The sequence below is a fragment of the Cryptomeria japonica genome, chromosome 7 (assembly GCF_030272615.1).
Source record: "Cryptomeria japonica chromosome 7, Sugi_1.0, whole genome shotgun sequence".
Lineage (NCBI taxonomy): Eukaryota > Viridiplantae > Streptophyta > Pinopsida > Cupressales > Cupressaceae > Cryptomeria > Cryptomeria japonica.
In genome coordinates this window covers 817,055,992-817,072,614 of record NC_081411.1, presented here as the reverse complement: position 1 = coordinate 817,072,614, position 16,623 = coordinate 817,055,992, and the positions used below count along the sequence as shown (strand labels likewise).

General features: G+C 38.2%; 1 protein-coding gene across 1 annotated transcript in view; it reads left to right on the top strand.

The window, feature by feature from the left end:
• The window catches only part of LOC131041804 (N-terminal acetyltransferase B complex auxiliary subunit NAA25), a 77,372-nt gene that overhangs the window by 8,211 nt on the left and 52,538 nt on the right, over window positions 1-16,623 (top strand). Inside the window, exons 5-7 of the mRNA XM_057975018.2 lie at window positions 8,041-8,134; window positions 8,237-8,355; window positions 8,609-8,679. Of these exons, the coding sequence (XP_057831001.1) occupies window positions 8,041-8,134; window positions 8,237-8,355; window positions 8,609-8,679 (284 nt within the window). The remainder of the gene's footprint in view (window positions 1-8,040; window positions 8,135-8,236; window positions 8,356-8,608; window positions 8,680-16,623) is intronic.

Below are 16,623 nucleotides of genomic sequence, written 5' to 3'. Positions count from 1 at the left end.
CACAACTTAATACTCATCTGATCCAACCTTCATTACTGCATTGTACCACATTCGGACCTTTGTATTACTTCGCTTCAGCTTCGCATATTACACATCACCTTAAACTCGCATCATACTTTCATATCCATATTAGTCACACACATATGTCATCCATTTCATTTTTTAATTAATCCGTCCTTTATATATCAATTGGATCTTCAATATCCTCCATTAGGTTGGCCTATAATATGTAGCGTGTATATGCACCATCGACCCAAAACGATCTATAAAAAACACACAGAAGGCAAAATAGATATGTGAAGATTCACACCATGTCGACACACCTTCCAAATATCTCCCAAAAGGTTCTACACTCACCATATGCAACAACTCGGGCCAAAACAGATAAGCTGGCTCATACCAATCTATCTTATTCAAACTTTTAATCTAGACCAAAATGATAAGACTTGTGGACCATCATAGAAGAAACATAAAGTGCCAAGGAACATAAATCAATGATCCACAACACCCTTAGAGTACTAGCAAGTCATGGAATGCAACACATTCCTCCGCAACATCTTGTAACTGCATTATTCTTGAACACAAACATAAATAATTCTCACAGTAAAATGTCCGTCCATTTGAAAAACTGAAATATAAGGAAATCGATCTTCCATAACCATGCCTCTCCAATTCACACATCTGTTTGATACATATCCGGTACAATCACAAACCACCAAATAGAGATACTGTTCACCAGAGAAGTCACCTGAAATAGTTATACAATTTCTGGACCAAGTAGAAAGACATCAATCTACTAGAACAAAACATACCATCAATATTTGCCATCTAGAACATCTTCAAACAGTTTCTACATATCCACACAACATCTATACACACACCATAGTGTCATCTCACAAGCCAATATGTCCTCACACAAATCTGATGTACACCTTCCTCATTCCAGACAAAAACATCATAGCACCTTATTTCATCATCATGCATATTTGCCAATATATTGCATGTAATTCCTCATTCCACGGGGACGCGTCCCCCCCCCTTTTGGGCGCGTCCCCTGCTGTCCCGCCACTGCTACCTAAGCGCCGCCGGGACGCGAAGACGTCCCCGCGTCTCCCAGGGAGACGTGGAGACGTCTCCTTGGGAGACGTCTGGGCGTCTCCCAGTCCTTCGAGAGACGTGCAAACGTCTCTCCAAGGACGGGGCGATGCCCAGACGTCTCCTGTCGCCCCCACGTATATGCAATATTTAATATTAAAATTTTAAAAAAAAGTGACTTTTTAAGTTTTTTGAGGGTTAAGGGGTAACTCTAATTGGACGTGGGCCAAAAGAAAAATAACACCTGACGCCTTTAGAAAATAATAAAAGTATTTTTGGCCTTGCGGGGCGCTGCCCCTCGACCTCGCCCTGTATCGCGCAAGGGGCGTTGCCCCTTGACCCCAACTTGGGGGCGCTGCCCCTAAACCCCCGTTGAAAAATATAGGGGGAAACCGCGTCGATAGAAGTAGGGAAAATCTAACCTCCGAGTCTGATTAGGCTCCATATAACAACACAACTTAGAAATCTTGGTATTTAGATTTAGTATTTCAAATTTCCTATAGTCTCATTTGAAATATAATTCTTACATTGTAATACTATCATACATCTTTTCAAAACTAGTTTTCAAGTACTATATGTATATGTATAACTATATCAGCACCACCACCCCGCCAACCCCCCGCTGCCGTCCCCCCGCCGTCCCCAAACTTAGGCCCTTGGTCCCCCTGTCCTGGAAACACGTCCCCGCGTCCCCCCGTCCCCAACGCTCGTGGAACACTGATGTAATTTGCAAGACATTCATACACCCCTTCATCATATCACTTCCGGAGCAACATTTGGACCACCAACAAGTTTGACACCAATATCAAAACTCAACTAGATCACTGCCAGACCATACACCTTTGCATCATATCACTTGCAAACCAACATTCGAACCATTGATAAGTTTGACATAAATGACAACATAAACTTATATGTGCAACAATAGAGATGTGGTCAACAACCACCACAAGCTCGAAAACTAGCTCCCAGTTCGGCCATTTCAATGAAGTCTGCCATCCTTCCCCTCTATATATCCTAGATGCACTCCTACATTATCCTTGCTTCTTCTTTGCTCTCTAGTTCTAGTAGCCAAGCTAAAACCATCATGGCGATGTCCACATTGGTTCCATACTTCAAATCTAAATTCAAGAATTCTTCATCCAACATCATTTTGATGGCTTGTAGCAAGATAAGGTAATGATGTTTGAAGACATTCCATAGCCTTTCATTAGACACTTTACCTTTGAAAGTGATTTGTTGTTCCTTGGTTGTCAAGCTAAAGTTTGTTTCCTTCTTTGATGGTGTCCATCTCCGCTTGAATCTATTTAATACTTACCCCGCCCACTCACACTTCGACGCAAATGCAAATTGCCTCATCGAAATACACCTTTGTCCTTTCATCACACTCAGCTTTCTATCCTCATTAATGACAACAACACCATTTACCATTCCTACCTAATGTTTTCATGTCAATTTGTGCCAAAGGTCTTGCAAAATCATTCCTTCTCCGACCTTGTTGCTGCCTATTGTGCCAATTGATCAGCTTGAGAAATTCCTTCCCTATATATATGGGATATTCGAAAATCCTCTTATTCTTCTAGCAATTGCCAAATTGGCTCTAAAAATTTATTTAACTTCAAATTAGGAGTTTTATTTTCTTTAATGGCATAAACAATTATTTGTGAATTGCCTTCCAAATGTATTTTTTTAACACCGAGTATTGTCCCCACTTTCAAGGCAAGCCAAGCTGCCTTTAAATTCTATTTCATTGTTGGTTCCATCCAACAATTTCTTATCTTCAATTGTGGTCAAGTTTCCTTTTCAATCTCTAACTACACGTCCTTCCATGATGTCCTTGGGTTCTGTTGATGTGTTTTTTATGCACAATCAAACACAGAATAAAATACCAAGGTATCTTATCCTCTCTTGAACAAAATCCTCCCAAATGGTAAACTACGTGATCGATTGGAAGACTTCAAGGTTCCTAATGTCAGGTCACGACATGTGGATAAGCTCTGTTGGTCGTTGTGATTGCTGTTACTCCAAGGGGCCTTGCGTACTTCTTAAGGGATGGATATCTTGACTTCAAGGAATGCTTAATGAATGATATGCAATGTGGCCCACTTACTACTACTACTAGATGTTGATAAAAAAAATACAAAAGATTAGGGTTGAGGGATACTAAACTACAACTAGGAATGCAAGAATGAAGGATGATTTCTAGTGAAACTCTACTAGTCTTAGTATCGCCATACAAGAACAACTCCACGAAGGCTAATGCAATCTTCTAAGGGTATTAGATGATTTTCAAATCATTACCAAACATAGACACCATCAATCAAATGCATATCAATGATTGAGTAACAATTGAACTAAAGCGCTTTCAAGGATTCCAGTTGACCACACAAGGCACACTTACAATCAGCAAGAGGCTAGTGGTATGGATTAGGAGTTTCACCATAAATAATACACTACATGCCATCATTCAATTTAAACACTTAAACTAATTTCAAAGATTGATTTGAGAAGATGAATAACCATGCAAGAAGCTTCAAGGATTAAATAGAAATACCACAAATTCAATGTCTTTATTAATCCAATAGCAAAATAGCAACAATTCTTCAAGTCCTTCTCTTATCTCTCTTGTTCTCTATATTTCTAATATATCTCTAATATCTTTCTAATTCTCTCCTATATCTAATATATATAAATGAAATGAGTGGGGTTTATATAGCACTCCCAAATACGATGAATGGCCGAGATCGAATGAAGATCAAGGGCTTAGATTTCGCCACCTAAACCCTAATTAGGGATTGATACAATCAAAAACCTATCTAGATAGACATCATCAAAATATCAGAGAAAATGACATCAATTGGCACAAATAACGAGGAAGCATCCTCCAATAAGAAAATGAATTGCCACATAGGATCATATCAAGTTGTCATCTAGAATTTTGTTCCCTTTTTCCTTTTCCTTTCTGGCGTATTCAATGAACCTGGTCGCCATGCATTCAATCTCAGTTGTTGGAGCTGCTGGCAGATTCTTCATTTGCTCTTCTAGGTGGATGACTTCTTCAAAGGCTGTGATGGTAGCAGTATCCCATCCAGGATCAAGGTCTCTCATTTTGCTTACGAGTACCATGAGTGCATGCACGTTATCTAATTGCTTCTCTATGATCAACCCATCCATTCCATGGAATATGACCTTTATTCTTTCTTCCAACTCTTTGGTCTCTATGTGCGTTCCAGGATCGATCTTCTTCTCCAGGATGATTGTGCTACTTCTACAATCATTATCATGAATGAGGTGAATGGTTTCTTCAATTTGATTGCACCCATTACTAATATCTTCAAAAATGACTTTCCTCATGCGAAGCAAGCTTCCCCAATGGAGAAAGCTCGGTGCTGGTCCGTCCTTCATTATCCTTTCTCTCACCAAAACTTTTCTAGATGTCTTCCTTATTTCTTGCAAGAGCTTTCCTTTGTCTCGTCTCTCACTTCTATCATTTTGAACTGTTGATTCCATGGATTCGTTCACCCCATGACTCAAATCTTTATCAAGTCCTTGGTTCTCATGGCCTTCATTTTGATTCATCTCCTCTTCATGCCTGGAGGAAGTGCTAGAAGGATGACCAAAATTTGACTTATGTCTCTTTCTTGATGATTCTTTTTCTCCATGATCATCCTTTCTCTTCGAACCTCTAGAATGAGTTGATTGAGAAGCGCTTGCACTTGCACTCGCATCCTCTTCATCATCCACTCTTGTTTCTAAGTTGAATGTCATAGTCATATTTTGTTCCTTCAACTTCTGATGTTGGACATCTATCCATTTGCGTGTGTAGGCTTAGACTTGCTTCGTCAATTCTTTCAAATCTGTGACTTCCATCTCAACCCAATTGATCTTTATTTCCTTCTCTTCCTTCTCGTAGGTTGGTGGGAGACAGTTGCCGCTATCTTGTGTTGAAACATATGTAGCAACGGTTGGATAATTCTAACTGTTCTAATATAGCCTTAGACATCTGTATGATAAATTCTTTTATTCCTACCCTTGATCGTACTTCACTGTATATGCATATTCTGATCACAGATCACAATATTATATGATGAATCGATTTGCTCAATAATCATCTATATGACAATCGGATTATACATAGCATTGATTATGTTTGTATATCGATTATCAAGAGTGATGATTAAATGTAATTATACCGATTACTAATTGTTTAATCAAACATTGCGTATGATTATCGAGGGTAATCAATGGTTGCTGCTCCACATAGGAGTCACGACTCTGTGGAATCATGTCGATTCCACATAGAGCCGTGACTCTATGTTGACCATTGAGAGTATATATCTCGGCTCTATTCATTCGATGAAAGTTATAAGAAGTGGTTGTTATAACAGGATCAGTCGATATCATCGTGCATACAGCAGCGATCTGCAGTACAATAAGTTGTGATATCATACAGAATATTGTGTGATCTTCAGTTACATTAAATAATATGATCTGAACTGTGTTATCAGCTTTAAAGGAAATTCTGATTTATACAGACTACTGTGCATAATTCTATGCTACATTATAATTTAATTGCAAGTTAATTTCATGGGAAAAAGTCCTGTAACATTTTCCAAGTCTTTGGGTCAGAGTTCCCTGACAGAGTTTTCATTTCCTAGGCATGGATGTTTAAAACCTGATATTTCGTCCAGTTTTTTTGAACTTGGGGAATATTTGTTCAATCATGTTACCTTTACCATGTCAGGTAGCAAGAAAGTTTTGAAAGGAAACACTATAACACTTTTGATGTTCGATAGCTTTGATTCTTGTGGTTGATTGACCTACATCCTGGGCTGTGAGCAAGGGGAACTAACTGACCTTACAGAGGGCAGCTGAACAATGAATATTGAAGTGTGCATATAAGGATTGTTACCCTGGTAGCAGCTTATGTGGAACTGCTGTATTCAAAACCCAATTTCCATGTTTATTGGTTGGCAATAGGAAGAAAGGAGATAATCAGCTTAGTAGTTGTGTAGAACCCAATCTGACAGTGTTAAGTCTTCTGGATTTGATTGTGTATGCCAATTTTTATCATCGACGTTTCGAATCACTCCTTGGTATTCTTGTCTCATCCTGATAATGAATCACGGAGTGTGATTCGAAATGTCAATGATAAAAATTGGCATACACAATCAAATCCAGAAGCAATTATTGAATATTAGCGTGGATTGTGGAAACCTGATAGCTCTAGTGTTAAGTCTGTTGATGTAAAGAACAAGTACCTTTGAAATGTATGACAAAAAAATGTTGGCAGGAATCCTTTTGAGTTTGTGTACGGAGAGTGATATTTTCCCTGGAATTAATGGTAGAAAAGGAACATGAAAGTAAACTGTTGTTTACTCTCCACTTCATTGAGGGGAACAAAGGCAGGAGATCCGATGTCTTGGATTATGGTTGTCATTCTAATTTACTAATTTTTGGGAACATATTCTCAGCTGATAGAAAGGGAAACACAGAATGAAATAAACCGATTTTATGAGTGATCAAAGGAGGTTCATGATACTCACAAGTGTATCCAGTTGCAATCCAAAAATTCAAGGGTAAGCAAGTACTGTAGAAGTGAATTCAATGACATAGACTAAAATATAAAAAGAAAGAAGAGGAAATATCTACAACAATATTGTGGTTGATATTGAATTCTTGATGTGATTTTTAATGAGTCAATGCACTATCAATGGCCAGAAATGTTTTGATCTTAAATTAATGTGGAGCTGTCGGAATTAGAAGCTAACACCATCTTCTGTGTATCCTTAACCAGGATTTTCATTCCATAAGCATGCAAATCATGTCCTTCAGATTTTATTTAGTCTTTTGAATCTAGATATGAGTGATTCACTTGTGTCACCTTGCACATTACTACTTTTAGAATGCAAGTATTGAAGTGTGTCTAGAATGGACCTTATCCATTTTTTCAAGAAATTTTCCCCCAAATGCTGGTTGTGGCTTGTCTTACTACTCTTTAGACTATGTTTCTGACACAGCAATGAGATGGCATTTTATTTATTTTCTCATTTATCATGTATTTGTATAAATTTTTGAGGTGAAGATTCGTTTACCCCAAGGGAATTCCTTATGCTTCCTGCTGGAAAGCGAATCCTTCTCTGCTGTGAGAAAAGGGGTCATTCTCCCATGGGAGAACTATTTTTTGATGCCCCTTTAACTGGGTGCAGATCTGTGGTGAATTAGTGTGAACTTATGCTTACACTGTGGAATTTGAGCCTTAGCTGATTGATGGGAAGAAGTATTAGGTTTTTTCTTATCTTCTGCTGTGTAAGTCTTATATTAGAACTTTGAGGACTATCCATAAGTTCATCATTGTGTACTCAGTCCACCTTTTACTTATCATTTTTTTATTCATGTGATTGAGATAGATTTTTTAGTTCTCCACATTGTAAATCATTTTAATCTTGACTGATGACATGAAGGTTGTCATATAACTTCAACCTAGAAGAGTGACATATTTCAGATGTTCATGATGTTCTTTCATATGGAATGGGAATGTTGCATCCTATTTTTAATCGTCTATCCTGAAAGCAAATGAGAGGCTTTATCATAAACATTTTGAGAATAATTAAATATTTGGGGGCTCTGGAAATAAGGTCGTAAGCTCTAGCTAAACATTTTTTCTGATCTTCATTTGTTACTATATTAACATTACTTTTGCTCGCACAGGAAACAATGGTTGTTATAAGTTTCTCTATATCACATACTTCATAGAAATCTTTCAGTTTTGTTATTTTTAAAGTGTTAATATTGTTCTGTATTTTGCTAGGATAGAAGTGCCTTATTTTATCATTTCTTCTTACTGCTTTGTCTTTTACAGGGCCTATCTAAACTCACTACTAGCCTTTTTATTCCAATAAAGAAGTTGCTTCTATTCTGATCTGTCAATGCTGTATATATTAGGTGTCTTGTGGGAATGGAGGTGAAAAGTTGTTGTCATTAGCAGAAGCTTTACTTAAAAAGCGCATTGAATCTCATGGTTTACTTGAATTGGAAGGTAATTTTCCATGTGTTATAAGTTCTACTAAGATAACATATGTTTAGGATAGTTGAGAAATTCTTAGTTACTATCATTCATTGAAAGTGTCATTTCTGGCAGCCTTGCGCGTATATATTTCTGTGCTGGAACAACTAGGTAAGTTTGAAGTGGCTTTGGATGTGCTTGCGGGAAAGCTAGGCGATCTCTTTAAGATTGAAAATGATAAATTAAGGATCCAGGTGAGTTCCATGCTCTGCAGTTACTTGAAAAGCACTAAGTGAAAAAATCATAAACTGTAATTAGAACAGTTATTGGTTTTACGAGCTCATCAAATGAATTTTGTTTAGAGGTTTATACCATTTGTAAATAAGTCAAGCAGCCATGCATCATGTATCAATGTGTTAATGCAATCAATAAATTGTAATTCCTTAGAAACCGTTTCTAAATTCTTCTAGTTGTTGTTTGTGGTAATCTGTGGCAATAAGCTGACAGGGGAAGCTGCTAATTTGTGGACATGAATATGCTGCTGCAGAAAAAATCCTGAGGAACATCTTGGAAACTTGGTATGCATTGAAAAAGTAGTTATTTTCAGACTTTGATGTAAGCATATATATGAGCTGAAAAACATTGCTTTTGTTAGGCTTTTGTACTGCATGGTATGTCCAAAATTTCCTAGTTGTTGAATAAGAAGAAAAATGAGAAGTTTAAAAAATCTGGCAAGTAAATCCAAATGTTGTATTGTCTCTGACCTGGCATATTAATTTAAATTAATCTAGGGTCGTATTTTAGGTTGTTTAGGATTTAACCTTGTTTCTTGTCAAACTCTTGGAGAAGTACCATAAACTTACAGCCGCTTAAACAGTGAAAGAAGTTAAGGCAGTTGGATTTTAAGATTGATGGTGTAGGTAGCACACATGTAGCTTCAACGTTAAACTTTCCATTTAAGTGATGGTATAGAGGAATTTTTGCTGGAGGACAAATTATTAATTGGTGAAGCCTAATTTTATAGTGGAAGGTGTTTGTTTAATGATTAAATTGGTCCATCTACAAGGAGAAATGCAGTTTTTATTCCATTCACCTTTTTTTTTTATCAACCATTTTCTCAGCTTAGCCAACTTTGGGTTGTTTAAAGATCAGAATTTGTTTGATTTTATTTAGATACAGTGTGGTTATTTGTAATCCTAGGTCCTTTGTATTGTGAATTACAAATTACCCAATAATTAATTTAATGGGAATTTGAGTAGCTGTTCGCCTTCAGTAAATGCATTTAGATGACAAAACACTAGTCAAATATTGATACAAGCCTCGTCTTCGGCATCTCAAACAAAAAAAACAAAGAATAATGTCAATGGGATGAAGGAACTCCAAGAATTAACTTATTGACAGAACAAACACACATATTTATAAGCAATCAGAGGCTCAGTGGTCTACATGTTTGTGATCTTCTAAACATGCCCTTGCTAGTAACTGTTGCATGTCATTTGCCAAGGGGAAAACCAAAATAGATTAATGACAAACCTTTGGGAGAGGAAGGATGATGCAAACACATTCCTCCATATGAATATCTAAAATAATAAAAATTCTGCTGTTGCCTTCCCTGCATAGACAACATTGGCTGGGGCAGTGATCTATGACACCATTGTCTGGACTCTGCACCATTGGTGTGTGCTGTTTTTGGGAGGAGATTCAAGCAATGTGCTAGCAACTAGTCTCAAAAGGAAAACCTTTGATGATTCAAGGATAGGGGATTTGCCTTCTTGATGTATGCCAAGTCTCTATTGTTCCTGGTTGCGGCCTATTAGGGTTCTTCTACGTGCCTTAACTCACCTACAACCACCTCTCCACATGTGCTTATGCCAAATGTGAGATTAATGCATCAAGAACTTGGTTCTAAGTAACTATCTCAAACGCTAACTCTCTTGTTTATGGAGGTCTGATTTTTTATTTCATGTTTTTTACTGTATTGTTACATGGTATTTACTTAATAACATGTTGCCCTACATTAAGCTCTTGGCTTAGTTGTTCTTTATCTTATTGCCTTCCATTTAGCTCCTTGGTCAACCATAATTTACTTTGTTATCTTTTTACTCTGTTGTCCAACGCATTATACGTCGTAATATCCCAGAGAGACTACCATTGTTGTGTCTCTGCTAAGAGAGGATTTTTACCTTTTACCTTTTTAGAGTTTGATATTATTAGCGATCTGTTGTGACCTTTTTCACACATCGCCCCATTGAGAATGGGGACCCTCCTTGTTTTGCCTTTTAGGGTTTTGTTAGAACCTTGCAGCTTCACGGCCCCAATTTTGTCAGTTTTGAAAGATCTAAGTTTTGAAGAGTCATAAGTCAGTTTGAACAAGCCATGGTCAAAGCAGAATCTTGACACCCTCAGTGTGCCTAGAAAGTCCGAAGAACGAAGATCACAATTGATTTGGGTCAATTCGGACAACTTTCTATTTTTGGAAAGTTTTTTTTTGCTTTTTCCTATTTTTTAGGAAGTTTCGTTTTTGACACTTTAAGCATGATCATCGGAGCAGCTATTTTTAGAAAGTTTTTCCTATTTTTTAGGGAATCTTGCTTTTTTATTTTTGGAAAGGGGATCTAGGGTTTGCACTTATGCTCAGAATTATGGTGAAAATGATAGAGAATTTCATCCAAATTTCAATTTTTGTTTGAATTTCAATTTCAATTTGCGGGATTCAAAAGGATTCAAGGGCATAATGATGAGTGATTTCAAAATTTCAAGGTCATTGGAGCAAAACTGGATAAAGTATGAAAGATTTCATTTCTGGTTTTAATGGAGAAAGGGTTTGACAAAGTCCACCTTGGTTTGGAAAGACTCCTATCAAGTCCGCCTAGGACTAGCTTGCAAAGAGGAAAGGTGGTGATGAAGTCCGCCTAGCATGAGAGGGGCTTTTGGAGTTCACATGGAATGAATCTGCCCAAGTCCGCCCTTATGAGGAAAGTCTTTCACAAAGTCCGCCTAGGGATGCATGAGCTAAGGGAATGAAGTTGTTCAAGTCCGCCTTGGAGAAGATTGAGCATGATCATGGTCTTGTGGAAGTCCGCCTTCATTGGGAAAATAATATCATGAAGTCCGCCCTCATTGCTTGGATAAGATGGAATACATTTCGTGAAGTTCGCTTGACATGGTGCAAAGGTTTGGTCAAGTCCGCCTAGAGGTTAAGGAGATAGCAAGTAAGGGGGTGAACAACTTTGATCAAGTCCGCCCTTGTGTGGAGTGCAAGCTACAAAGTCTGCCCACATATGGAATGAATTCCATGAAGTCCGTCCAATAAACACTTCAATAACTTTGCTAAGGGAATGATATGCATAGAGTCTGCCCTCATTAGGAAGATGTATGATAAAGTCCGCCCAAGCTGGAAGGCCAAGTCCGCCCAAGGAAACATGCTAAAAATTTGAAGTGAATAGATTCTCATGAAGTCCTTCTAAGTTGCCAAAAAGGGAAGATCGAACGAAGGGAAAGAAAAAGGTTTTTAGAAAGTTTTAAAATTGGAAGAGAAACAGAGATAGAGTTCGATTCATAAACTCAAATTCAAATTAGAAACTTTTGTATTGAACTGAAATTCAAAATCAAAGCTTTCCCAAGGAGTCTAAACTCAACTGAAAATAGAAAATAGGAGTCTTTTTGCATTTAAAGACAGAAGCAAATTTAGAAATGAAACTAGTTCGAGATAGGAATGATTTGCTGTGTTTCTAATTGGAAAATTCGAACACCTTGAGGTTTTAGACAAATAGCCATTCATGAATTCATTTCATTCATAATCAAGTTTGAACTTGAGAGAAGTTTTGAGAGGTTTTCTTGGGAGGTTTTAAGAGTTTTTAACAAGTTTGGAGAGTTTTTGCACAGATTTCTAGAGGATTTCGAAGTTTTTGAAGAGCATTATAAGAACATTTCAAGTACAACCACAGATTTTCTGAGACAAACAGCATCTTCTTGCTTCTTTCTTGTCTCTATTCTGAAGGTGAAATGAGTTTTCAAGACATATTCTCAGGGTCCTAGACCTGATTTTTCGAAGTTTTATGAGAGGAAGAAATAATTTGTTACAATTTCCTTCCCTTCTCTCTCATTTTCTGCCCCTTTGATTCTGATTTTAATGTATACTTAGCGTAATTTGGGACTTGGATATTCGGCCTGATTTTGATCACAATCAGTCTCAAAGTTTTCAATTTAATCCACATTTCGAGGTTTTCTCAAAAAATTACTAGAAAACTAAGTGTTGAAAACCTGTCCAAGATTCTAAGTGTTGAGTGAATTGAAAAATTCAGAGTTCACTTGGCCATCAAAACCTCTAAATACGCACGCAAAATGAAGATTTTAACTTAATCTTTTTGATTTTTGCAAGTTTTGGATGACCTCAGAAGCTGGATCGTCAAGGAAAGTCCAAATGAAATTCCATGTGGATAAGGATTCTCCTCCAAAATCCAAGATGAATTCAAAGTGGAAGAAGGTTGGAGACACTAACCTTGGACATATCAACCTTTGAGAGTTGAAGAAAAGAATGCATGGCATAAACGGGCAATTACCCACTCCGATTGCTCGAAAAATGATGAGAAATGGGATAGTACAGGCTGCTGGATTCCTTCCGACAGTCCAATGTAATGAGCTGACTACTGAGTGTTTCAAACACTACAACCCCTTGGAGAGAGAGATTGTAGCTCCGGATGGGAGATTGTTGGCCAATGTGGGAGAAGTAGCAATAAGAGAAGCCTTCGGTATTCGTGAATACCACAACACAGTCTACAAAACAAGAGAGGAGGCAACTAAATTATATGAGAACTTTGAAGAATATGAAGCTAATATCAACCATTCGTGGTTGGAAAAGCCACGGAAAAGTGTGTCAAAGATGCCCAAGACTCTCCTCAGACCCTACTTCAAGGAAGATTATGTTGATCTTATTGTTCTGCTGAATAGAGTCGTGGGCAACCCGCAAGGTGCTCCATTTGAACCATGGATGTATTATTTCATCCACGAGATTACAGCAGGTGTAAAGATGATTAACTTGGCTAAGATCATCAGTGATAACCTTGATGATCAACTTGGAAACTTGGAGAAGAATAGGACCTTCTACATGAGTTCCTACCAGATATATTCATTGGCTAGAACTTACAAATATAGAGGCCTAGTTTGCAGAGGGATGGTGGGGAACAAGGAGTATCAGTTTAGTGTATACAACTGCTACCCACAATTGCACCTAGAGAAGTATCACTTCAAAAGTCTCAATGACGCCTTTCTCATGCACATCACAAGGACCCTTCAGGGAGGCTTACATCAGAGATTCTCTCAGGAGTCAAAGGATTTGATTAGCAGATTCAGATATTGGTTTATCCAATATCCCAGATTTACATATTTGTGAATCCAAGGATTCACCGGTGCTCCATATAGACTCTCGATGTATCCTAGAAATAGGATGATTTTGCTTGAAGTGGTAAGCCAGCTTGAAACTTTCATGATTGTACAAAGGGGTAAGTAGAAGACTGGAGCATCTTTTCCCCTCAATATTGGAAATGGGTTGGAGTCTTGTCCATCTGCTCAGGCTGCTACACATGCGGACAAGGAAATTCAGTGGTATCCATTCCTACAGTATTTGTCAAGGAGCTATTTCGATCCCTTCCACTGAATCAGAATGGTGAATGGAGTAAAGTTTGAGGACAGGCCGGACCTTGAAGACTATTGGGCTAATGCCACAGACAACTTCGAAGTAAGGAAGAGATTATGGTCCTGAATTCCACTCAGTTTGATCAGACCATCTGAAGTTTTCCGAGTTGCAGATCAAGTTGAAGAAGATGATGAGTATGAACAACCACATTATGCTAACCTGAAGAATAAACCTCTTGCCTTAGTAGATTGGTTTGATTTTGACAGAGCCAACTTAGGTGATCCGATGAGACTCGTGATTGAATATTCAAAATGGTGGGCGGCTTAGAAAACAAAAGAGCTAAGAGCAAAGAATGTCTCCTTCACTTATGATCTCATGGGTACTGATGCGTCCTTGTCTTCAAATCATGGTAGGACGTCTAGCAATCCCAAAGGCCCAAAGAGTGTAGGTTCAATGAAGAGGAAAGAGCCAATTGAGAATTCAGTAAAAGTGAAAGGAAAGAAAGTTGCCAGCGAAGAGGATGTTAGTAGGTGGCAAAAGTCTAATGAAGGCCACTCAACTATCCACGCTTCATCTACAACTCTAGTTAGACTTTCAGTTGATGAACAAGAACTAGATAGTGAGATGGGGGGCAATGAGATGGAGATTCCTTCTCCTATCATTAAGGAACCGAATCAAGAACCAGTTCACCCCAAAGTTGTAGAAACAGAGAACCCTGAACCTGAGGGAGGATTCCTAGATGGCATAATCTCTGCTTTAAAAGGAATAGATGATGATTTTGATGACAATGGCATGGAGCCATCAACCATCCCCGATTGGTTGAAAGAAAGAATGAAGGTCAAAGCACCTCAGGTTGTTCATTAGGAGGATAATACAACACTCTTGGCTGGATGAAATACACAAAAGCCATCCAAGCCAGCCAAGAAGTTTACTTTGATTCAAAGGAAGAGTGCAGGGTTCAGATCCGTCTAGGTGGCAGTACCAAAAGTTGATAAAGCTTAGGGGAATATTGCTCTTGAAGAATATGAAGTGACCACCATAAGCTTGGGTAAGACTACCAAAGTTCAGGAGGTCCAAGTATTTGATGATTCCTGTAATACTCTCAAGGAGAGGTTGAAAAAGGAAGTTGAGAAAAGAAAGAAGCTGAAAGCTGAAAATGAGCAGTGGAGGAGGTATGTCTAGCATTTGAGAAACACCATTGATCGGGAGGAGGTAGCAATTGCTCCACCCTTGCCTCTTCCATAGGAATCCATGGACTATGAGGATATGGGAACAACTTTCAAAGAAGTTAAGGCCATGAGAGCGTTTCCTAAGCAAGATCTTGAGGACATATAGAACAAGATAATTCCGTGCTTGAAGGCCATGAGAGTGTTTCCTAAGCAAGATTTAGTCGATGGAGGGGTGATCTAGGTTGGTGACATATATGATTTTAAAACTTGGTATTTTGCCTTAACTACCATAGTTGATCTTTGAAGAAAATGGAGGCGAAGTGTGTGGAGGTAGGGAAAATCATCCGGGGAATTCAGGACAAGGTCTTCCTCGTGGCAGTTGAGTTACTAAGGCAAGATGAGGTGCGTGAAAAGGATCTACGGGCAAAGAACCTGAAGGCCAAAATTCAAGGGAATTTCTTCAATTCTATAGGGTCAATTCATCAAAGATGATCTTACTAGAGTCTCAAGGTTTTTGTTCATTGAAGAAAACTTCTTAACACAAGCTGCTGACTGGGAGGGCACCTTTGCCACATGTACCGATGACATGGATATAATTGATTACTAGATTAATAGTTTGCCACATGTCACCATGGAGGAGGTCCAGTCACTCGCGTCCAAATTTATTGAATTTACAGCTTCCGAAAAGGAAAGTGGACGAATACTTCCTTGAAAATAGCAACTTGTGACACATCTCTTGTTCTCTTTTGTTTTAACTAGTTGAGTTTTGGAAAACCCTAATTAGGGTTTTGATTCTTCGATCTAGGCCCTTGATCACTGTTTGACCTTGGCTGTTCAAAACTTTTGGGTGCCTATATAAGGTTTCCTCTTCTCATTTGGAGAGAGTGACGTTTTTGATAAATTGTTGCAAGAGGTCACTTTAATAATAAAATTGCTTATTTGCTTCTAGGCTTTGTAATTTCTATTGTCCAAGTGATTGGCATGGTTTACATTTTCTTCAATATAATAGATTAGAATTTGCTTAAAGTTGTTAAATGAAATGCAAGATTTGATTAGTGTATATTCGAGATAAAGCTATTTGCTCATACTTTTGATGAGTGGATGGTTTTCATTCATTGTGCAAAGTTAGCCTGAGCTTGTTTATGTGGGCGCTTAACTTCTATCTAAGTATATATTGTTCAGATTGATGGTATTTACTTCAGATGTGAAAATTACAAACACAAACCCTTGAAGATTGCACCCTGCTTTGTCTAGTTGTTTGATTTGGCGAACCAAAGTAAGGTTTACTTTGTCTTAATCAACACCGTCTCTTGAATTTCTTAGGAGTAGAGTTGAAAGATTGAGCATAGGCCTCCTTTACAACACATCAGTGAGCATATAAGAGCTGAAAGATTGAGGTTAGGCCTACTTTTGACTCAAATTGGAATAGGAGCAGAAAGATTGGGGTTAGACCCACTTATTGGCTCAAATTGGAATAGGAACACAAAGATTGGGGTTGTGCTCACTTTCTGGCTCAAATTGGAATAGAAGTAGAAAGATTGGGGTTAGGCCCCACCTTTTGGCTCAAATTGGAATGGGAGCAGAAGGATTGGGGTTAGGCTCACTTTTTGGCTCGAAATGGAATAGGAGCAGAAGGATTGGGGTCAGGTCCGCTTTCTAGCTCAAAATGGATTATGAGTAGAAGGATTGGGGTTAGGCCCACTTTCTAGCTCAGAAAA